At 31.7% G+C, this 26421-nt stretch overlaps 2 protein-coding genes across 2 annotated transcripts in view; one reads left to right on the forward strand and one right to left on the reverse strand.

Moving 5' to 3' along the window:
- Window positions 1-26421, reverse strand: part of LOC103575322 (serine-rich adhesin for platelets) — a 155226-nt gene that overhangs the window by 44415 nt on the left and 84390 nt on the right. The window lies entirely within an intron of this gene.
- On the forward strand, window positions 17376-19153 carry LOC103571517 (uncharacterized). Its single transcript, XM_008549704.3, has 2 exons — window positions 17376-17604; window positions 17752-19153. Exon 2 carries the CDS (start codon window positions 17940-17942, stop codon window positions 19005-19007), a length of 1068 nt encoding a protein of 355 aa, XP_008547926.3. The 5' UTR covers window positions 17376-17604; window positions 17752-17939; the 3' UTR covers window positions 19008-19153.

The raw sequence follows: 26421 nt of genomic DNA on the forward strand, positions 1-26421 counted from the left end.
CTGGTAAAGATGGGTTGACCAGGGTTGCTATACTCAAAACAGTGAACTCTATACTCAATCGTCCAATCACGAAGCTCGCACTCCTACCATTTGAACCAGAATCTCAAGAAGATGACGACAACTAACTCACCTGGTTCATTGGCATACTCAACGAAAGATCACGTACTCAAGAATTCATCAATCATCAACTCTGTTGCTGATGGCGTGCGGAATGTTGCGTAATTGAAACTATATTTGAATTTAAATACAGTTTTACTTCCGGCAGATAGAGGCAGCACCTAGTGGGGCCTAGTCTATAAATTTAAACTTGGACATACGCAGTGCGGCGCATGTGCATCTACTCTTTCCTGCCTCGTGTCGAGAAGACGGCCGCCATTATCTTTCGCAAACGTACATTCAAAAAATAACACGTGTTATATTTTAATCGGTTCATTTGCGCTCATCTCGACTAAATAATTAAAAATAAGAAGTTAATCAATTTAACAAATCATCGAGCTCCAGAATTATTTAATTATTTATATAACCTCGCTAATAGAACTCAAGAAATTAATTCGTTAAAAACTCACGGAATTCAAGTGATCAACGACCACGTTTTTGAAGAGATTACTTCGACGGAAACCACTACAGATGCATTATTATTTATTAATTAAGTAATCCAAGTTCTCATAAAGTAGTAGTAGTAAAGCAGGTAGTCTTTGCAATCATGCTACCACGTGTTTAGAAAATAAAGTCAATTCAGTGCAATTTATTATGAACTCATTCAAATCAATTAAATTAAGTAATCATAAATATAATAAACTCAATAACGTCATTTATTTATGCATTGGTGATATTAAAAAAAGTAATTCAAGTGTTCAATAATAAACTTCGCTCGGTAACCTCTGATTTCATGATACTTTTTATCATGACATTTTTACAATCAAATCAGTGATCAAATATATTCAAATTAATTATTTCAATTATTTACTCGAGCTCAATTTTATAATTTGCATTCAATTATTTACGTATTCATGCGCTCAGATAATTAACAGTATTAATAAATTAAATCAACGATTTAATTTTGTAACCCAGTGATATTATGTGCTGTGACAAATAAAAATATTGTTATATTTTTTAATATGCGTATTTTTCCAAAACCCCAACCACCAACCAGTCCTGGCATGTATTTATTTAATTATTATTACTACAATGTTAAAACATAACCAAGAATTTAGCTTGAAATGTTATTTTTATTTAGAAATGTAAGAAAAGTAAGTAAAATTAAGGAAAGGTTAAAATATAAACAAGAATTTAGCTTGAAATATTATTTTTACTCAAATAATAGTCGACTTTAGTTTTTTTTAATTTACTTAGCTTCTTCTTGATCTAGTCTCTTTCTATTTAATTATACAAAGTAAATAAACGATGTACATTTGAATAGTTTTCTTGGTTACAAAATTGAATTAAATTTTTAACACATTTCAATGCGTCGTCACAAGTTTTCCTCTGCTTCTTTTCCTTCTTCATCGTCTGTTTCTTTTTCACTTTCTGTTCCTTCGTTATTGTCGTCTCTGTTAAATAAATAATTATTTAATGCTCTATCAATGTCATCCGGTAATTTTTCGTGTACAGGAACGAATTTGTCAGCTTCTTGTATTTCTCTTTCAGTAGCTAGTTCAGCTACCAAGTCATCTGGTAATTCACGTGCAGAGTCAGTCTAAATAGTTTTCTGTTCTTCTATGTCATTAGCTGACCCACTGCTCACAAATCCAGCTCGGTGAAAACACTTCTCAATTGTTTGTCGACTTATGTCCATCCACGCACCATACAACCATCCTATAGCATGTAAAACTGTGACAGATTTATGGAATCCTTCTCTACTTTGATAGTTTTCAGCTTTAGACACGATACACTCCAATAGTCTTGATCTATATCGATCTTTCACTGCTTTTATAATGCCTTAATCTAGAGGCTGAATTTCGGACGTCAAGTTTGGTGGAAGAAACTGAACTGTTATGTTGTTCATAGTTTTAGTTGTGTTGTGACTGGTTGCATTATCGATAAGTAATAAAATTTTTCTATTTTGCCTTTTCATTTACTTATTCAATTCAAGTAGCCAATCGTCAAATATCACTTGGGTCATCCATGATTTTTTATTAAATAGCCAAAATACAGGTAAATTATCTGGACGTACTCCCTCTTTTTTAAATACACGTGGCCTAACTGCTGATCCTATAACTAAAGGCTTACATTTTTCACCTGTTAAGCTGCAACACAGAAGTACGCTTAGGCGTTCTTTGGCCATTTTTCCGATTTTACACCTGTCACCTTTCTTCACAAAACTTTTTTTCGGTATTTGGCGGTAAAATAATGCCAGTTCGTCAGCATCAAATATATTTTTTTGATCATATCCAGCAAATAAGTTCTGTAATTTGGTATTTTTCCAATCCTCAGCTTCTTCTAAATCAGCCGAAGCTGCGTCACCACATAAAGCTTTAAAACTTATATTATTTCGCTTTAAAAATTATTCTAATCATCCATTACTAGCTCGAAATTCATGAATTCCTAACTTTTCAGCTATTTCTAGAGATTTTTTCTTCCATTACTCCAGAAACAGGAACATCTTTGGACCGACATAATTCAAAAAATTTTAGTACCCCTAGATTTACGCCTTCGAACTCCATTTTCCGTAGTTTTCTTTTCCTGTCTGCGTTACAATTGTCATCCCACATTTTTAAAATAACATCTTTATTACGACTTATATTAACTACAGTAGTTTCCAATACATCAAATTGGATCGCCACATTGCGTTGGCTCACTTTTTGCTCCAACAAGTCCACAATCATTTTTTTTTTTATTATTATCTTACTCATTATACTTTCTTTTCGCGCCCATTTCAACAACTAGACTTTAATACTGTCACTGGCACAAAGAACGGAAAGACAATGAATAATGCAGTGAAAATAATGAAGGAAGATTCATAGATAATGTGAAAAATGAGAGAGAGGGAGGAGTCGGTCAATGTACATAGGTGAATTACAACTCGAATATTTTTAAAATTGAGGTCACATTAGGCAGGTGGTCAATAAAGAGAGGTGGTCAGATTAGAGAGGTATTAGCATGGGTAATGTAAGTGTAATGAAGCTGGTTCCTAGAAATACTGGTCAATATAGAGAGGTGGTCACATTAAAAAGGTGGTCAATTGTACAGGTTTTACTGTATTCAATTAAATTTAGTCAAGTCAGTCAGTTTAATAAATTCAGTCGAGTCAGTTTCATCTGTCATTTATAATTATTGTTCATTGTCTCATTTATTCTTTTGTTAAGCTGCTTCGTTTGAATAAATGCCAGAGGTTCATGTGTCAATTTATCATATTAATTTAATTAATTAATAACAACCTTCCTGATAAGTTTAGTATAAAATCTCTCTCTTAATTTTAATACTGCGTGGTCCAGTACGGGATTATCCTCGTCTTGAGATTACTGAGCATAGTTGGTCGGGTACGTAAGACACCTTAAGTTTTACACATGTGTGGGCCCTTGTTTTATTGCGACCACTTTTAGTTAATGAAATAAGTGGACCCATTACATCTTGAATTGTAAGTTTCAAGTATTTTTTAAATGTTTGGGTACGCAAGATATTTTAGTCATATTGTTGAAAGATTTTGATTGTAATTGGTGAAAATTTTGATAAACTCTAATTTTAAATTCGAACTAGATTCATGAATCATCTATGGTACTTATCGCCAGAGTTGTCGATCATGGCGGTTTTTGATGAAGATATTTCATTAGAATCAAAATTCAAAATTGTGAGTAAGCTGCATACGGAAAAAGAAAAGATTACAATCGATGCTATTCCGGAAGAAAAAGACCTGGATCATACAAGTGAAAAATGTAGCGTAAAACGCTTTTGATGCAAGACTATAAACGATTTATTGTATTCCCTCGCGGACTTGGAATCACTGTGAAATCACGGTGAATTCATAGTGAATTCACTTTCACCGTAATTTGACGGTGTATTTACGGTGATTTCATAGTGAATACACAGTGATTTTGTGCCATTTTGTCATTGTGATTTGGTAGTGATTTTACTGTGATTTTACTGCGAGTTTACAGTAAATTTATGGTGATTTCATCATGATTTCACAGTAAATTAATGATGATTTCACAATGATTTTACAGTAAAGTAATGGTAATTACACAGTAAATCAATAGTGTTTTCACCATGATTTCGCAGTGAATTAATGACGATTTCACCATGATTTCTCAATAAATTAATGGTGATTTCCCCATGATTCTACAGTAAATTAATGGTAATTTCAACATGATTTTGTAACGGGGTAAATTTGTATTTACCGCGTTCAATTAAGTTCAAAATAAAATCTATTATGTGTACTGTCGGTCATGTGACATTACCACTCAGGGTATTCCGGGTAGGTAGCGACTAGTCGTCCGGAAGTGGAAATTTCACTTGCTCGACCGTCGACCCCACTTAGAGTTAAGTAAGAGAGAAAAAGACAACCAAAGTCAAGAGTGCGCGAGCAATTATAAACGGGGACCGGAACGAGAATCGGGCATTAACCCTCGGAACATCCGAATCGTAGAGACGTGGGGAGAACAACGAAGTGACGCGACAACAGACGCTAAAACAGACGCCGTTAATTTAATTATAACAGGTAATTTAATTTGATTTAATTTATTAATTATTTAATTAATAGCTTGAGTTTATTGTAGAACCAAGCGATGATATTTTCAATTTTTATCAACAAATACCAGGCAGATAGCCGGTATTTCTTATAAATATTACTGATTGCGTCTGATTATAACAGGTTGAAGGAGAGAACGGATAGAGAGTTGAAGAAGAGAGAGAGAGAGGAGAGTATAGAGAGAGAGAGACGGAACCACAACAAAACCAAAAATTTTTACGAGGACAATTACTAGGACGAGACCCGGACAAAGACACGACGAGGAAAAGATCTGGAGTGTTTTGATTGTAGAGGTATTTATAAAATTTACTCCAGGCGGTAAGCCGGAAAATTTTATTAAATACTTAGTATACGTCTCGTAGCGTCGCGTCTTAACTTTCGGAACCAATTTCTCGTAAATTAAATAAATAATTTGGTAAATAAAAATTTTATAATTTAAACTCGGACGTAATTATAAAAATTAAGTAATCAATTAACTCCAGGCAGATAGCCGAAGCGATTGCGTTAGTAAAATATTTCCAGGCAGGTAGCCGGAATTATTCTAGAAGTTTCCAGGTGGGTCGGGTAACTCACGCACCGGAAACTGTCGAATCTAGTCATAGCCGCTAGTCAAAAATTAATTAATTAGAAGTAAAATTAATAAATTAATAAAAGTAAATAAAATTAATAAGGATTTGTCTCGGGAAAAAATTATAAAGGTCCGCGGTCAAAGTCACCGACAAAATAATTAAATAAGAAAAAATTAAATTAATTAAGGAACAATAAATAATTTATTAAACCAAAAAAAAAATAGTTGAAGGAATTAAGTAAATAAAATAAGAAAAATTATCGTGATGATAAAAGTACCTGAAAGAACGCGTGTAGGAAACGAAACAATTGTGATGGCAGGACTTCGAGTATGAGTAAAAATTAAGAAATGCGTCACTAAATTACTGAGTAAAAAGTCGTGATATTATTGAAGTAAAAATAAGTGATAAGAAAGTGATAAAAGGGAAGATTAAAATCAATTAATAAATTAATTAATAATTATATAATTTTCTTAATTAATTAATTTATTTATTGCAGGAAAATTATTGTAAATTCAGTGCGTGTAAAATAAGTCCAGGGGACAGAGTGAGTGTGTGAGATAAAGTAAATAAGGAGTTAATGGAAATTTAGTAGTTAAGTATCGCGAAGGTTAAGCGATTTTTATTATTGTGCGTGTGAGTGAGTGGAAGTGCCAAAGGTAGTTGGCCAATTTCAATCAAGAAATTATTGAAGAAATTAATTTTTATTATTATAAAGGTATAAAGTTATAATAAATAAAAGGTTAATTAAGGTTTAAGGTTTATAAGGAATAGTGTTATAAGGTTTATAAAAGGTTATAAGGTTTATAAAAAGTTATAAGGTTTATAAAAGGTTATAAGGTTTATAAAAGGTATAATATATAAGGTTTATAAAGGGTTATAAGTAAATAAGGTTTATAAAGGTCAAAAGGGTTGAATAGGTTATTGAATAAAAAAAAAGGTTTAAATTGTTAATCGGACAAATAAATTATTTATAAGTTATCCTTCCTCATCCTTCTCTTACAATTAAATAAATTACACCGACCCTGACGATCTAAGATCCGGTTCTGGGAGGCCGTTATCACTTCCAGTGGCGCCCTTAAGCAGGTAAATTAAGGACGACCAGAGTAACAGCATAGCCCTGTTATAATTTCACAGTAAATTAATGGTGATTTCACTATGATTCCACAGAAAATTTATGATGATTTGCCTATAGTTTTATGGTGATTTTAGAATAGCAAAATAAAAGTTGTTCAAACATTCTTCAACTTTTTTATGCACTTTTTTTAAATAAACTGAATATTTGTGTCATGATGGCCATTTTTAATTTTTGTTTGTATTCTTTTTTTTTTATTTCAAAGTTCTCTGAACACTTAAGAATTTTCAAGATGTGTTTTGAGAAATAAGTTTAATGGAAAAAATTGCAAAAAGCTTCAAAGTTTGATATTATAGAATGACAAAAAAAATAAAAAATGGTAGTCATTGAAAATTTTTGTTTTTTTTTTTATTTGAAAAAAAAATTGATGGTAGGTTTTAATAATTTTTTTGTATTTTCTTTCCGCAGTGAATTTCCAGTAAACTTATAGTAAATTCACAGTGAATTCACTATATATTCACTGTGAATTTATTGTATATTCACTGTGAATTTACTGTAAGTTTACTGGAAATTCACTGTGGATTCACTGTGAATTGGCTGTGGTACCACACTAAAATCACTGCAATACCACTGTGAGGTAACTATGAATCGACTGTGATAACATAATAAGATGACTGTGAAACCACTATCGAATCACTGTGAGATAACCATAAAACTACAGTGACCGAATGGCACAAAATCACAGTGATTTCACTGTAATTTCATCATGGTCTTACAATGTTTTTACTATAATCTCACTGTGATTTAACTGTGATTTTACAGTGATTCCAGGTCCGCGAGGGTTATAATATCAATTTTTCTATAACCGCCGAATTAGTCAAATTTTCTGAAAGATTTGAGTTACAAACAGAATTTTTAGAAATTGATTCTTCTAAATGGGCTGAAAATGAAAGCTTTAGGACTGCATTAGGATTCGTCAAAAAACTATCAGTTGTGAATAACTGTGATGAGAGAGGAGTTAAACTAGTACAAGAGTTTTGTAAACATTGTAGTAAGAATGAAAAACAAATGCTATATGTATTACAATTGATTTAAGATCATCGATAAATGTTTCCTGATGCATTAAAAAAAACTAATGTAACAACTTCATGAAAAAATCTCTACGATTAAAAAAAGATATGCTCCCGAGTCAAAAAAATAACTTGATTTTAACTTTTCTGACTTATTTGACTTGCTTTTAACTTAATTGACTTGATTTTTACTGCTATAATTCTTTTGACTTGAATATGATTTTTTTAAGTAAGAAATTTAAGTCAACTAAGTCAAATTCAAGATAACGTGACTTTATTTTGACTTGGTTGGCGTAAATGGGTACTAAGTAAGAAAACTAAGTCAAAAGCAAGTCAAAACCAAATGTGTTTTCATATTTTAAGATATGAAAATTCACTCAGCTCTGACTTGTTTTTGACTAAATTGTCTTTCTTAGTACCTATATACGCCATCCAAGTCAATTTAAAGTCTCGTTGTCTTGAATTTGACTTAATTGACTTAAATTTCTAAGTTAAAAAAGTCATATTCAAGTCAAAAGAATTGTAGGATATGAAACAATCACACTGGGTTAATACTGGCGGTTCTTTATTAAACATAGAAATACATGCGTACCCTGACTGGTCTTAACACACACTGGCCTGATGCGTCCTCAATCAAGCACACACTCGCATCATGCCACGTCACGCAATTTACATTCTCACGTAGTGACATCTCTACATACTCTACACTCCTCCCTCATTAGTATTTAAATACGCATACATCAATCACAGATTTAATCTATGCACAGGTTTAATATTGCGTTGAGATCGTCGAAGGGGCATCGCTGTGTCGCTCCTTGATGTGGCTGAACTGGTAGCATTATTTTCCTTGAAATCAGGTGTAGAATGTGGTTTATTGTCACTTAAGCTTTGTCCTTGGGAAGGGTCCACCTTGGAGTTTTCATTCAACGAAGTAGTAGCACCCGTGTTATAATATGGTGTATTAGGTAATCTGGACCTTGTCAATTGTTGCAGCTCACGTTCATTTAAATCATACTCACGTTCATCCATCCCCGCTTCACACACTCCATAACTTCGCTGAGGATCTTGTCGTTGGCTGTTTCTTGACCTACTTTTTTGAAATCAAAAGATTTAATGTCGTCCATGACAAAGTTTAAGTAAGAGTAATCTTCGTTTTCATTCCCTCATACGCACTTGCATCCCCTCTCACATTATTCTCTTGACATAACCTGGATAAACAGTCGGCTACTCCATTTTTAGACCCTTTCACATGTTTAATTTTGAGTCTATAATTCAATTGAAATATTGCCCATCTCTGTAGTCTGCTCGCAGCCATTCGAGGAATACCTTTTTTTTTCATCGAAAATAAATATTAATGGTTTGTGATCTGTTTCGAGTATGAACTCTCTGCCGAACACATACTGATAAAAAGATTTTACGCCAAAAATTAAACTTAGCGCTTCTTTTTCTAGTTGTGAATAGCCTCGCTCGGCATTTGTTAATGTGCGAGATGCGTACGCTATTGGTCTTTTACTGTTGTGCGAATGTGCATGAAATAATACCGCTCCGACACCTGTTGGTGATGCATCACACATCATTTTTACTTGAACGTTAGGATTGTAATGTGTGAGGATTTCGTATGACATCAATTTTTTTTTAACTTCGTTGAATGCTTTGTTAGTTTCGTTTGACCATACCCATTTTTCCCCGTTTTTAAGTAAATTAAATAATGGTGTTAAAATCGTTGACAAGTTTTTAATGAATTTACTATCGTAATTAATTAGTCCAATAAACGATCGCAGTTCCCTTACATTCTGAAGTTGTCGAATGTTTACAAGCGCTTACACGCTTTTCTGATGTAGTAATGCCTTTATCACTAATTACATAACCTAGAAATTCAACTAACTTGACTCCGAATTTGCACTTTTCAGGTTTAACTGTAAAACCATACTTCCTTAGAATTTCTAACGCTTTACTTAGCTTTATATTGTGATCACTTAGTGATTTGCTTACGATTAATATATCGTCATGAATAACTTGAACTCCATCTACACACAACACCGACTCTATTTCCCTTTTTAAAATCCCGGGCGCTGAAGCTACGCCAAAACACAGTCTGTTATAGGTGCGCAAACCTTTATGTGTGTTAATAACCACTAACTTTTGTGATTCTTCGTCCAATACTAACTGTTGATACACTTGATTCAGGTCCATTTTTGTAAACAGAACTCCGCCGTTAGCTGACGTTAGGATATCTTGTGTGCGCGGAGTGGGATGCTTGTCAATTACTAGTTGTGGATTTAACGTGACTTTGTAATCACTGCATATGCGTATGTCGCCATTTTTCTTAGACAGAGGTACTATTGGTGTCGCCCATTCTGAACTTTCTACTTCAAAACTCCTGCTTTTTCCAATCTGTCAATTTCAGTACCTACTCTGTCTTTAATCGAATACGGCAAAGGTCGCGGTTGGCAGAATATAGGTTTTGCGTCACTTTTCAATTTAAGCTTGACTACTCGCTTGTTGCATCTACCCAGTTTATTGCACACATCGTCCTTAAATTCCTTCAACAACTTATTTATTGACCGCTCTTTGTTTGAACAGAAGTTAATGCCATTTATGTCGTTTGACTCCCCTAAAAACAGACACAAAGCATCAATCCACTCTCATCCAAGAATAGGGTTGCTGTCTCCGGGAAATACAAAAAGTTGGACCTTCTTGCTTATGTTGTTCCAAAACGCTACTACTTCAACAACACCAATCGGACGCATTGTGTCACCCTGAAACGATCTGAACATTCTATTTGTGGATTTCAAATTTCCTAAACACTTGTGTGCTTCGTAATCCTTGGTAGAAATTGCTGTTATCGGTGATCCTGTATCTCACAACTCAAACTCAATTGTGTTCCCATGCACTTCTACTGACACTTTGTATGGATCAATTTTATTTAGAACGGAGGGTTTTACACGCTCATCGTTTGTAGTGAAAAGATTCTTTATATTTAGATGTATGTCGTCTCCGCCGTCGCCATTAGACACTTCATCCACATTGAGTAGCTCTTCCATTTTTGATAAACATCAATTTCTTCAATACAATTATTTTGTTTATTAACTCTGTTGCCGTAGTTCCCTTTATATTTGTGTTGTTTACTTTTCTTCCCTCTGCATACTGTCTGTAGATGGCCCTCAATACTACATTTATTACATTTGTAACTCTTGAATTTACACTGGCTTTTCACGTGACAAGCTTTGCCGCAACAATATCACCCCGATTTACCGTTTCTTTGTTCCGTTTGACGATTAAAATTCCTCACGAGATTAACATTCTGTGCATCTTCTTTATGGATAGCCATTCTTAATACGTCGTTTACTGCCGATTCAAACGAAGTGGCTATATCAGCCGCCCTTTTTAAGGTCATTTTCTTCGCTTAATAATCTCTTCTTTATCGCGTCACTTCTCAAGCCCCATACAAATTGATCCCTTAAACAATTGTCCGAACTATTACCAAAATCACAGGATACCGACATTGACTTACGATTAGCTTAATCCCTTCCGATTCTTCTTGTCGCATCTCTTTGAACTTTTAACGTTCCGTGATCGTACTCACTGGTGGTCGCACGTGATTTGTCATAATATCACTTAATTCAATATACGTTTTTGTTTTTACATCTGCTGGTGTGCATAAGTTTTTTATTAACACGTATGTTTCAGCTCCCACCATAGTTAAAAAAAAGAGGTACCTTTTTTGCCTCTGGCACTTTATTTAATAAGCAATACATGTCAAATCTTTCATTCCATTGACACCAATCATCCTTTGTGGAGTATTCACTAAGATTTCCTATGCGTACACTACGCACTGCAACATTGTTTGTACTGCTTTGCACTATCTGTTGACGCAATAAATCGAATGCTCCTCTTTGCGCCGTTATCTCTTGTTGTTCTCGCATAATTTGTAATCTTTGGCTCTCCAATTGACGCTTCCACTCGGCCAATTCCTGTTTCGTCATGATAACTGAGTATTTAGAACACGTTTATCTAAATCTCCCGTTTTATCCTCGTCGCCAATTTGTAGGATATGAAATAATCACACGGGGTTAATATTGGCGGTTCTTTATTAAACATAGAAATACATGCGTATCCTGACTGGTCTTAACACACACTGGCCTGATACGTCCTCAATCAAGCACACACTCGCATCATGCCACATCAAGCATTTTACATTCTCACGTAGTGATATCTCTACATACCCTCTAAGAATTATAGTAGTCAAAATCAAGTTAATTAAGTCAAAAGCAAGACAAATATGTCAGAAAAGTCAAAACCAAGTTATTTTTTGGCTGATATCTCTGCGACAAATTGTCCTACAAGATTAAAAAAAGCCCAATTAAAGCTAAATAAATTTGCCAAATGACCTATGCATTGGTTTAGTTGACAAAATTTTTCCGCGGTCCGTGGGCTCCTTGAAAAAAAAAAAAATTTAGAAATTTTTTGTCTCGCGGTATTTCTCATGTTAGCGTAATAACCAGACCTTTTACAAAATTTTGATAAAAATGCACCGAAACTAGAGATTTCAAGCTATAAAATGCTTTTTTTACAATCTTGATACGATTATTTTTCACAAAAATGCAGCCTTCCAAAAATTACTAAAAAATTTATAAAATTTATTATAAATAAATTTATATATATATATATATATATATATATATATATATATATATATATATATTGTGACGTTATTTTTCGTATGGGGGTCAAATCAAAGTGAACGTCACAAGCACCAACTGATTTTATTGTATTTACGAGCTTGGTAACTCAAGACTTAGAATTTAGCGTACAGGTATTAACGATTTTGATACAGATTTTTGATTTAAGTTATAGTTTAAGAATTAAATATAGAGTAATGTTTGGCTACAGTTATGGGTTTTTGATAAGAAAAATTAAGATTTAGAATCAGAATTATGAAAATTTAATATGGAATATTATTATTAATATTATTTATTTAATATGGCTTGAGAATTTAAGTTTGAGATAATGGTAAAGCTTGAGTTTTGGTATACAGTTTTGGAATTTTGAGTATGTGGAGAAGTCAGTGTTACCGTGGAGCGGGACTTGAATTAGTCACCCGGTATCATCTGATGATAGAACCTAGTTCTATCTCTATGAGACTTCTTGGTAGATTGCAGAGGTCTAGCTGAGATGCTAGCGCTCCAGTATATAAGGAATCTGATGGATGCAAATTGAGATCAGTTTTTGAGTTTTGGTTTGGCAGGCCTCAATAGTAATTTTGTGACCGTTGCTGTTGTGGAAGCCGTTTGGTCATTTTTAATTGTTTTAGTCTGACAGGCCTCAGAGGACAAGCCATAACCACTTGTACCGCTGAGGAAGTCATAGGTCACTTAGTTTTTTAATTTTACGATCCCAGCTGAAGTCTGTTCCAGGAGAGCAACTACTGAGGATATCCATACTCAGAGAGAAGGATATCCATACTCAAAGAGAAGTCGAAGGGAGACCTTCAAAGAGTACAGACGTGAGCATTGAGCTCTGGTTGCTCGAAGCGAGCAGACGTGTCCAGGAATGGCGCTACAGTATCATGGCATTGCAGAAAGCTACAGATTAAGATTATTGTTACAGAAGTATTATTTAAAACAGTGTAAGACGTTACTCGATATTTTATTTATCAGTAATCAGGTGTGAACTAATTATTATAATTATTAATAATTAATTGAGTTCGAGTAAGAGTCTTGAAATATCATATTACTGCTTTAATTCAAGAAAATATGTAAGATCTGAGAGAATTATGAGAATATTGTTACAGTTTAGAGTCATGTTCACGATTTATTCTTACAATTATTTTATAAAATAATTATAAGAAATATGTTTAATTATTAAACCAATTGTCGACTAATTGACGTCAATATAAGACTTATGAACGTTAGTTTTACTAGTTTTGTTCGAGAATATCGGTTTTATAATTTATTTTGCTGGTTTACTAAATATTAATTGATTGTTATTTAGCTCTAGTAATTAATTAATTTATTTATAATGTATCGATACTCATCATTTAGATGTCAATTTACCTTTTGTTAAGATTAATTTTATTATCAGTAAATTCAGTATTTTGTTATAGAGAAGAATTATTTGTACGATGCTACAGTATGTTGCTAATTGTTAAATAGAAATTTGAGATTATGTGTTGTTTAATAAAAGTTGCAAATTTACTAATAGTCTTCATGAATTTGGAATGATGTAACCCGGATCACTCCCTCTCTCCATAAACCTACACACAGCGACACCATGGCATATCGTAACTCTGTTTTTAGTTTTCCAGTCTCTGTTTTTTTTTTTGCTTATAAGTTCTGAGCATGTTAGTTTTAGATTTAGTTTTTTATTTATGCGTGGTTTTGGTGATATTTCCACAGATCAAAAATTATCCAGTTTTATTTATGCGTGATTTTGGGATAGTTCCACAGATCAAAAATTGATCTAATTATTAACACTTACTGGTTTGATGATTCCAGTGATAAAAATTACCTGGCGCCCTGTTAGTATTGAGACTGGAGGCTAAAGGCAGAGAACGAAGTTGTAGCGCAAAGTTTAGCGTATTAATATACTTTAGATTTTAGCGTTATAATATATATATATATAAATTTTTCAACGAGTGGTATTTTTGAACTCTATTCAACTAATTATGATAGTTTATAAAGAAATTCCTTGTAAAATCGACCATGAGGACAAATACAATAGTTAGATTTTTAAAAGAATCTACCTAAAAAAGACTACTACTGATTCGGGAGTAAATTTTTAATGAGAAGTGTGTAATTGTATCATTGTTAATTTTATCGTCCTTTACCTAATATTTAATTCAAATACTAAGACTGTAGGTCTTTGTTCAAAGTTTTTGATCGAAGACGTTGAAATTTTCATGAATTACGCCTTTTCACAGCCTCACCAGCGTCAATTAAAAAAAAAAAATTTACACATTTAATTTTCTTGTGTCCGAGGTAATTTTCATTTAGGATTCTAAGTTTGTAGGTCTTTTGCTGGAAAAACGTGATAAATTTTTACTTCTTACGCCTTTGCACAACTCTATTACTGTTAATTGAATTAATTGAATTCACACCATTTATTTTCTGGTATCCTAGATTATTTTAACTTTAAATTGCAAGTCTGTAGCTCTTTCGGCCAAAAAACGTTGAAATTTCCAATCCTTACATCCCCACAAAGCCCCACCAGAGTCAATTTTCGAAAAGTCTGTAGCTCTCTCGGTCAAGAAACGTAAAAATTTTCATTTATTATGCCCCCGGAAAACCCACCCGAGGAGATTATTTAAAAAAAAATACACCATTTATTTTGTAGTGTCGTAGGTAATACTCATTTAAAATTTCGGGTTTGTAGCTTTTTTTCCCTAAAAACGTAAACATTTTCATTTCTTGCGCCCCCACACATCCCTGTAACAATGGATTTTACAAAAAAAAAGTGAACCATCGATTTTCTCGTATCGTAGGTGATTTTCATTTTTAATTACAGACCTATAGGTCTCTTCGTCAAAAAACGCGAAAATGGTCATTTCTTACACTCCCGCAAACACCTATAACAATCGATTTTATAGAAACATATTGAGCTACCAATTTTCTTGTAATGTTGGTAATATCCATTTCAAACTTCAAGTCTGTAGACCTCTTAGACGAAAATCATGAAAATTTTTATTTCTTACGCTCCCACACAGCCTCACCAGTGTCGATTTAAAGAAAAAAATTACACCATCGATTTTCTCAGTTCGTCAGTAATTTTTATTTTGCTATGAAAACGGTTGATATGGTACCGATTACCATGGTTACAGTTGCTATGGCAACGGGTGCTACGTCATCTGGCAGTAGCCAATCAGAGAAGTGCATTTGGTCGTTAGCCAATGAGAAACGAGGATTTGGTAAATAGCCGAAAACTCAATTTTTCATAGGTGTTTTATATAATCAGTTCTTAGTGAGCGTCTACGTTATCATTATTATTATTATTATTATTATTTATTTATTTAATTGGCCATGGAGTCGTAACTCCTTGCGGCCATCCAAAATACATAATTTCATATAATAGTATACATAGTGGTTAGACAAAAGATATTAATACAATTGTTTTAAAGTATAAGTATATTATAAATGTATAAATAATTTTCCTTAATTTTTTTTTTTTTTTTTTTAATGTATAATCATATAATCATTTCATTCATCATTAATTAATTTGTCATCTTATTCAAGAAATAATCATAGCACGCTTTCCTAAATTCATTAAATGTAGGTTTTTGCGTATAAGTACTAGGTAATTCATTCCATATTCTAATTGCGCACATTAAAAATGATTTATCATACTTCATGCTATGACAGTTTGGTAATATTAAATAATCACGACGGATATCGCCTCTTCAAAAACGAGGCTCTAACACACAAAAATTGTTAGAAAGAATTTTTTTTTGATTCAAATATAATATTTTATAAACTAGACAACATAGAAAAAACTCCCGCCTTAGTTTCAAAGTTAGCCATCGTAGATTATTATAATATGATGTAACATGCTCATACTTCGAAATTTTAAAAATATAGCGGACACAAGCATTGAGTTTCCTTTGGAGCTTTAATTGTTGTTCACCCGTTATATCTGTGTATATAGCGGCGCAATAATCAAATATAGGAAATATAAGAGTAGTGACAAGTTTTTTCTTTGTCTTTAAATTAAATACATCACTGTTCATTTTAAGTTGTGCAAGTATCCTCATACTCCGTTTACAAACATCAACAACTTGCTTTGACCAAGATAGTGTATTGTCTAAAATGACGCCTAGGTATTTAACTGATTCAGAAAACTCAACCTCGTTACCCTCTACCAATATTTTTGGCGCAAATTTACAGCAATCATTACGTAACTTTTGTGTGGTACCAAAGATAACAGATTTTGTCTTATTCGCATTTAATTTCAATCCATTTTTTAAACACCATAGCTGAATCTCTTTAATTTTAGTATTGAGAATATTTATGTAATGTGAAATGTCTCCTAATTTACATCTCAAATAAATAACTAGGTCATCAGCATAAAAAAGATGTTTACAATTTTTTAATAATACCCCAAGATCCGACACATATAGCGAGTATAATAAAGGACCAAGAACACTCCCTTGAGGTACTCCACTCAAAACTTCTTTCCATACTGATGATCCGCCTTTACTGTTTCTTACAGATTGCAATCTGCCCTTTAAATAAGAAGTGATCCAATTTACAACAGTATCACAGAAACCCATTGCTCTTAATTTATAAATTAATATATCAAATACTACTGAATCAAAAGCTTTACTGAAATCAAAGAAAACAGCTATGGTGACCATTGAGTATTCAATACCTAATCTTATGTCATCACAGAGTCTCAAAATCGTATCTTGAGTACTCAAACCTTCCAGATAAGCAGTTTGATACTCATCTATAATTCTATAATCTAATATATGTTTTGTAAGGTTCCATGATTTTTGATCCCCCGCTAAAATATCTCCGGCAAAATATCCCTGGACAAAAAATCTCCCAGACAAAACATCCCCGGACAAAATATCCCCTTGACAAAATATCCCCGACAATTAATACTACAATAAAAATTTTTGATTGATTTATCATTTTAAATTGTCCTACATTGGTTCATGATAAATCTGAAAAAACAGTGTTTTATTTATTAGATAATTATTTATTAATTAATTAATTGTCCCACATTGATTCATGATAAATCTGAAAAAAAACTATGTTTTAACTGAAAAAGTATTTTATTGATTTATTACGTTAAAGAAAAATTATTTTTGTTTATAACCGCCTAATTCTGAAGTTTGTGTGCCATCTTGTGTTTAAATGTTAAACTATGTTCTTATTATCATAGGTAATTTCAAATTATCGATGCTGTGTTATCGATTGATCGAATATCAATTTTCATTAGTTTTATTGTCTTTTGTGTTTAATCGTTTGCTGTCGTTTGCATTGATCTGTGTTTATTAACATGTGATTTTCTTTGTGCTGTTAGTTTATATTAATTATTATTAAAGCAATGCCGTTGACATTTGTTATGTCTCAAAAGGGCAATAAAATGTTAGCCTATGAAGGTTTTTTGTATACAAAAAAAGGGTTAATAAAAATAATATTTCTTGGCGTTGTGCCACTAACCCTAAATGTAACTTGATAACACACACTAATACTGATCTGCGCACAGGTAAATATTATAGATAATTCCTTATATTTTATTTAATGTATTTAAAATATTTTATTTAATATAATTATATATATATATATATATATATATATATATATATTTGACATTGATTTGTAGTTTTTTATTTTAATTTTTTTCGTTATTTAGGTGATATTGTTGGTGACATTCCAATCCATGAGCATCCTGGAGATGCTGCTGGCGTTCAAGCAAAAACTTTAAAGAATAAAATTATCAAACGTGCTAGGAAAACCGATGACAAACCAGCTAAAATTATTTCACGTTCCTTGCGAGGGATATCGTCTCCTGTTGTCGCTTTATTACCGAAGCCTGAGTCGATGTCACGTTCAATTAATCGGAGTCGGATCGCTGATATTCCACATACTGTTAATTTTGCATCACGTGCTGATCTAGTGGTGCCTGAGGATTTGAAGCACACTCATGGTGGCGAACTTTTTTTAATGCACGATAGCGGTGGTGATAAAAAACGTTTCTTAATATTTACCACTCAAAGAAATCTGATTTATTTGTCGACATGTGAACAGTGGTTGGCAGACGGAACTTTTCGTAGTGTGCCTGGTATATTTTTACAATTGTATTCCATTCATGGATTGAAGAACGGTAAAACATTGCCTTTAATTTATATATTGGCTCCGAATAAAACTCAACGTTTATATGAAAGCGTACTGGAAATAATTCGTGCTGCCTTACCGAATTATAAACCTGTTCGAATGATGATTGATTTTGAGGATGCATTTATGATTGCTTTTAAAATTAAATATTCAGGCGTATTATTATCAGGGTGTTTTTATCACTTTTCTCAGTGTGTATGGCGTCACATACAATCGTGTGGATTACAGAAACTCTACAATACGGATATTACCTTTGCTGTTAATTTGAGGCTTTTGACTGCGTTAGCTTTTGTACCAACGGCAGATGTTGTTAAGTGCTATGAATTAATTGTTGCAACGGATTTTTATGAAACACATGAGGATGAACTTGATGAATTTTTGCTGTACTTTCAAGGCAATTGGATCGGCAAACCACGCCACAACAAAAAAAAACGAGAGAATCCTCGATTTGAGATATCAGTATGGAATTGTTACAATGCTGTTGTTAATGATTGGCTTCGGACCAACAATCCTACAGAGGGGTGGCATAATCGATTGAATCGTGGTGTTTCTGTACACGATGCTACTGTTGGTGTTTTTTTTAATGCCTTGCGAGACGAGCAAGTGCATACGGAGCTTTGTATGACGCAAATTAATACCGGTATTAATGTTAACAATCGTCGTAAAGAGTATCGTGATTACGATGAGCGTTTAAAACGCGTTGTTCTTAATTACGATTCATCTGATATGTTGGGTTATGTAAAGAATGTAGCAAAAATAATTTCTTTCAATTAGTAACAAAAAATTTATTTATTAATATTGTTTAAATCGATCTTTTAGCAAAATTAACTTTTTTTTGACTATTCTTTGATGTTTAATTAACTATTTCGACTGTCGCGTGATTATTTCTTGATGTGGATGAATATTTTGTTAGAAATGAACATCTGTCATGTAATGACACATTATTTATTTATTTATTTATATTATTTCAATTGTTCTTATAGTAATACTAATTATTAAAAAATTTAACTTGTGTTAATAATTTGGTGAAAAAATATTTATTAGAAATTAATTTCTTTTACTTAATAATACATTTATGCAATCATTTATATTTTTGTTGTCCAATGCTTAATCTGTGAATTACGTTTTTATGTGATAATTAATTTTGTATTCGTTACTTTGATAATTGATAAATCCTATTATTGAATTGCGCCAAATGGCGTCACATAATTTATGTTGATAACTATTGTAATAAAATTTTATTAATGAATTCATTATTATATGTGTAAATAATTGTTAATTTGTTATTATAACTGATAGTTTGTTATCAAGAATTTTCATTTTAGTATTAATTGTCGGGGATATTTTGTCAAGGGAATATTTTGTCCGGGGATGTTTTGTCGGGGATATTTTGTCGGAGGATCAAAACGCCTGATACCATTTTGTAATTTGATTATAAATACATCTTTCTAATGACTTTGATAATGTACTTAATAAAGAAATTGGTCTATAATCTGAGTAATCAACAGGATGACGATTCTTTGGTAACGGTATGATATAAGATTGTTTCCAAACTGATGGGAATTCTCCAAATAGCAATGACCGGTTGAATAAATCAGTAATGAATGGTAAGAAATAAGGTAGAAGCAATTTATAACTTCTAATGGAAAACCCATCAGGGCCGATCGCATCTGAAGCCAGCCTCATGATTGCTCGCTTAACATCTGATGAATCTAGATTATTAAAGGTGAACGTCCCCTGACATCTAATAATGAATTTATCTAAATATGTATAATCTATATTGTCACATACAGAGTTTGTGAAACTAGTAAAATAATCGTTTAGTTTATTAAGATCAAGATTTTCATCAAAATTCAACTCTAATCGCTTTATTAGTCCTAAATTTCGAAAATCATTCCATAATAATTTTGAATTTTTACACACCGAAAAGCGCATTTCAAAAAATTTTTTCTTGGCCTCAATAATTCTAAGTTTGATAATTTTACGAAGATTAGAAAATTCTTTGTACGCAAAACCTGTTCTAGAATAAATCCTGTAGAGCTTCGATCGACGACGCTGAAGTTCTTTAATATCTCGATTTATCCATGGAGCTGGTGAATCTCTGACAGTTATCTCCTTCAATGGCGCAACAGTATCTATTACCGAACTAATATGAGTATGAAGATGATTGTTCATTTCGTCCACTGAATCAGATTCTTGAATATCACGTAGGTCCAAGCCTGCACAAATTAATTCAAGTCTACTCTCATCAACTCTGCTCCAATTTCTTCGCCAAATCTTCTTTCTACCTTGATGCGGTATACTATAATCATATTCTATAGAAATTAAATCATGGTCAGCAAGAAACGGCTCTGATGATTGCTTCGACGAAATTATCAAATCCAAGTTATTGACCATACAATGATCAATCCACGTATGTGATGATGCAGTATGATGAGTTGGGTTATAATGAATTAAATGTAAGCCAAGTGATCCACAGAACTCAATTAAATTATCAGATTTAGTATTAGCATTAACAATGTTCATATTAATATTAAAATCTCCAAGTACAATTATATGTTTGTAATGTGGCATGATCTCATCTAAATCCGATTCTAGTAAATTAAGATCTCCAGCAGTAGGCGAGTTGTAGACTACACCAACAAGAATTTTCTGCCTCCTCGAATACCAAACTTCAATAAATAAATATTCCGAATTATTCTCCAGATACACTGAATTAAGAATATGTTAAAGGATTATGTATGCTAAAATTCAAGTCAATATGACCCATAATTTCGGAGATCTCGTGATGAGTGTCAGTGGTATTTCGCTTGTATATATATGAATAAAGTGGTTAAATTACGACGGATGCGCACTATACTCGTCCATTTTTCTCGAATCTTCTTAGCTCCCCCCACTCTTTAAAATATATAAAGCTTACTACGCAAGCAATTCCCCTTCTCACCCATTCTGAACTTTCATTCAATGTTTCTTCTCTCGCGCTACCGAAATCAATAACTTCCCAAATTTTTGAAAATTTGAAGAGAAACTTTGAATAGAATAATAATCGCTTGGCAGTTGGATTCGAACCCGAGTCCTTTCGAATGCAAACTGACCGACGCTTTGGACCACTCGGCCACAGAAGGAGCAACTAGTCTACGTAGTTTTTAAGATCTATATAAACGATTTAAATAAAAAGTCATGTATCATGAGAACGCCTCATACGGAGGATGCATTTACTATTTAAAAATTACAATGCAAAATCGTAATTTTTATAACTTTCATTATATTATAACAGAGGCAGCAGTGTATGATTTATTTTATTGAAAAGTAAATAGAAAGATAAATATATGAATATATACATTTAGAGAAAAAAAAAATAAATTCAAGTTAATATTTTTACTTGACTCATAATACTAAAAACCAGACAAAATTTACTGCATCGAAGTACAATATTTCTTACTTTCATAAGAATTGTTTAAATCTATAGAGTATACTCATAAATTTCTACAGGCAATGCGATTGTATTAAAATTAAAAAAATATTTTTTTAGCACTATTTAAGTATACTAATGCTATAAAGTGAGCGAATGCACAAAAGGATTCTGGTGTAGGTGTGGTTGTTTCAATAATTAAAATTAACACAAAAATTACACTGAAAAAAAAGTTTAAGTCCTATTGGTATACACTTTTTTAATGAATTGGTATTGCGAATATGATTGAATATGATATAAAAAAGGTTAGGTATTATCGCAATACGCTGTTTAAGTGAGTGACTTATATTTTCCGTACGATAGTATATAGTCGTCCCGGTGAAACCTTGGGATTGTTTTTCCCACAACGGCTTTTTCCCCCACCTTTTAAATATTGGTTGGCGCATGCGCATATAATTGACGTAAAAATTACTGCTTACTCCGCAGTAAGAAAATAGCCCCTAATTCTGAATACACATCAGTGGATAAATTTCTATTTTATCAACTTGATTGAATCATAACCCGAACTACTATAAAAATACTGTAATTAATTTATTATTATTTATTAAATAAAATTATATTTAATTAATGAATATTAAACAATTTTATAGTGATATAAATAATAATAGTGATTTAAATAATCTAATAATGGCTGGAATTAATATTTCTAGTGCACCACAAATTCAAATTAAATTAGTTACTAAACAACCACAGTAAGTTATGGAATTTATATGACCCAATATATGTTACTATTTACTTTATTATTTGGAAAATATTAAATTATTTAAAAAAATTTCCCACTAAACGTGGAGGAATATTTATTATTTTTATAAAAATATTGTTTTTTCAAGTTCGCTGTTCCAGATAATCCTTTTTCCGTGTTTATGAATATTTTATCAGATGACTTTAATATTTTAGTAAATGAATTATTAAAAGATTTTGTAAAAAAAAATAAATCTTGATATATTTTTAATTATTAAGTATTTAATTAAATAATTAATTTAGGTGGTGGAATGGAAAAGAATAAAGTTGAGTTTGATTTTTCTGATTTATTGAGGACTTTAAATTTAAAACAAGTTACTGAATGTGGAGTATCTACGGAAAATGTAATTATTGAATATTTGGAAACATATCCTCCGGCTGAATCACAAGATTGTTTAGTACACAGTGATTGAATATCTACTGTTGCTGAATCAGAAAAATGGTTTATTATTTATTTGTCTTATTGATATCAATAATAACAGAGCTTGCTTCTTTGTTCTCTTATATTTTTATCTCTTAAAAGAACTTATTTATTTTTATTGATGTAAGATTTTAACTGGTTGCTATAACAATACTGTAAAAATTGGGACATCTAAAGAAAAACATAAACTCACTATTTCTAGTCATACTGCTCTGATAAAATAAGTTGCTTGAATATCAATGGATCTTGGAATAAGGACATTTGTCAGGTAAAATAAATAATTAATAAAATTTTTCAAATGATAATTTACTGATGACTTTTTATTTTTTTTTTATTTAATTTTATTTAGTGTATCGCAAAATCAAACTGCTATTATATGGAAGTGGAACATTGATAGAGATTTAGTTGGTTGCATCCATATATGCCGAGATCATGAACAATCTCTAGCCTGTTAGACTTAACCAGGTGGATGGTGGAGTCATAGCAACTGTACCCTGGGACATAATGTTAAAAACTTGGTCGAATTTTGATGGGGATGAAAACGATAAAAAAGATGGTGAATCAAGGAGAAAAAGAATGAAAACAGATCGTGGAAAAACTAAGGTACGATCTATATTATTAAGAAAATAAAAATAATTTTTTGATTAAAAGTAGCACATTTGGCTTTGTGAGATCTATAAGATAGCAATTTTAAGGATGTTTTTAGACCTATCGATAAGGCATCAAAATGCTGACAAAACAATCAGAAATAAATGTCTTAAAAAAAATATCTACTTAAAAGATTTGACACAAACGACGGCAAAAAGTAAATTACGCATAGTTATCAAATGAGTCATCAGAACGACTCAATTAAAATCACTTTTTTAGAACGGAAAAACGATCATAAATTTTCTATGACTCCTAGAACCAATATCTCTAAGTCGTATTTATTTAAAAAAAAATTAGCTTTGAGACAAAATAAAATTTGTCTTGTTCTTTTGAAAAACATCTTTATGACACCTTAAAGTTGTCTTAGTGTTACTTAAGTGTGTATCTTTGTATACTGTAAATAAATTATACACTCGCCTTAATGAAACAAAAAAAAATTTTAACAATCGAACCTCGAAACAATTGAAAGTTTCAAAAGTCTCTTAATGTAAAATGGTGAATTATCTTTTTTATATAAGTGTTGACTAATATTACAATAACTATTAACAATATGATATCTAAGAACTAACGTTAGTCCGAAAAAACCGCGTAAATTTGTTGATTGGACCAGTGCAGCCAGATCGCGGACGAAAAGTTCCCCTTTCTTCGCACCATTTTAGCATCACTCACAGCTTAAACAGTGCTTGGGAAGGGAAACTTTTCGTCCGCGATCTGGCTGCACTGGATTGGACTACTGATAATAATGATAAACGTGGGAGACCATTTAATAGACCAATGCAAAATACAATTTTTAATGTTAATGAATTTATGCAGCAAGAAAAAAAACACGGTGCTCCGATCATCACTTTATCGCGCGTGAAGTAAATTTTACTTTAAACTCATAATTTCAATTAAAAATATTTTGTCATCTTTATATTTTTATTTTGTTTTCCTATACAGTTGTCTATATATTTATAGATTACTGTGAAATGTTTTCTAAATTTTGATTGTTATAAAATTATTTATCTATTCTTTTTTTTTTTTAACTTACTGGTGAGAGATTAGCGGCAGCTATGAAAATTTAAAAAAATACAGTGACCAAACATGTTCAAGCTGGGAAATCCGAGGGTATATTTCATACACCGGGAAAAGAAAGACTTCACGAGGCGAAAATCCGGAATATTTCGGAAGAAATAAAGTCCGAAATCAGTTGTATCATTTATGAGTTCAGCAAACAACGAATTTTAACATTGATGGACGTAGTGTTGAATTTGTTGTCACAGATATATACACAAATAGTTTCAATAATGACTATTTTCTATTTGATATAATCAAATGCTTACATTAGTGTCAGAATTTTCAAACATGAATCTCATAATTCTGGTTTCATATTTATTGGGGATAACAATACTGTCTCTTTCAAAATAATAGCGGGTACAGATCTTTCTGGTTCGTCTTTTTATATGTTTAATTGGCACTCTGGAGATTCAAATAATAAACCTGATAATTTGGATTCAGATTTAGCTCGACTTTTTCGGTGTGAAAATGCGTACTCCTTGGCAAATTTGGTTACTAAATATATTAATCAACGGAAATCGTGGTTTTCGATTCATCGAATTCAATATACGATAAATAATTAAATATTCAATTATAAATTATTCATTATTAGTTGACTAATCATGTAACAACGGTTATAAAAAACCGACCGTAAAACTAAAAAAAAACCTGGTTTTATTCATATTGTTGTCATGCTAAACTTTGGTTATTTTATAAATCAGCAATATGAAATAAGTTTTTAACGTATAAGTTTTATAATCTAAGCAATATTAATTATAAAAGAGTTAATAATGTTGAAATAAATATTTTTTTACTTCCACGATCGGACCAATTATTTTAGACTGATTTTATTTAACCCACAGTCATTGTTTATAAAAATTAACCTTAACGTATTCAATACTACTAACCATGTGATTAATGGTAATTCATATATTTATGTTCCAAGTATTATCTATAATTGAATTTTAAACGAGTTTAAGTGTACTGCTTAAAAATATTGCGTTGAGACTTATATTTTGTATAAGTATATTCGCAAAACTAAATATTGCAATATCACTAAAATTTATAAATGTGGGACTTATACTTTTTTTTCAGTGTACAGATGATAAATTAGCTGTTCTATTAACAATATGTACACTGAAAAAATGTGAGAAAAAATATGCTTAATAGCGAATGCGACTGTTGAGTATACGCGATAGCGAATGCAACAATACACAATTCACGTATAAAAACTCGACACGTGGTCGTTAGCGGATCAGAACGCGTTAATTAATTTATAAGTACAGTAGACGCTCAATAAAGTTTACACTCTCGGTGGTAGTGTAACTTTTCAAAGCAGATTTTGAGAGGCGTAGCAAACGATTTTATGTAGCCAATAGCCAGGGATAACCTGCATTCACTAAACACCTAAATAAAACTTGTGTATCCCTGATTAAAAGAAACAATTCAAATCGATTCAGAAAATGGAAATTATAGTAATCAATTAAAAAGCATTCAAAACGATTTGAAAATAAAAAATCGTATACTTTTAAATCTACATTGAATCTACATCAACAATTAGATTGCATTGAAAAAGATTCGAAAAATCTAATTGTATTGAATCGTTTCGAATCTTTCCGCGAAGCAGAAATAAAATTATTATTTGTCGACTCAAAAAGATTCAAAACGATTCGAAAAATCTAATTGTATTGAATCTTTTCGAATCGACAAATAATAATTGTATTTTTGCATCGCGGGGAGATTTGAAAAGATTTCCGAATTAAAAAAAAAACAATTCGGATCGATTCTAACCGATTAAAAAAAAAAACATTTTTTTAATCGTTTTGAATACTTTTGAATCGATTTAATCTACATAGTTTTTAAACAGCAAA

The sequence above is a fragment of the Microplitis demolitor genome, chromosome 5 (assembly GCF_026212275.2).
Source record: "Microplitis demolitor isolate Queensland-Clemson2020A chromosome 5, iyMicDemo2.1a, whole genome shotgun sequence".
Classification (NCBI taxonomy): Eukaryota; Metazoa; Arthropoda; class Insecta; order Hymenoptera; family Braconidae; genus Microplitis; species Microplitis demolitor.

Coding starts and splice junctions, on each gene's coding strand:
- LOC103571517 (XM_008549704.3), top strand. CDS start 17,940: ATGTCACGTTCAATTAATCGGAGTCGGATCGCTGATATTCCACATACT.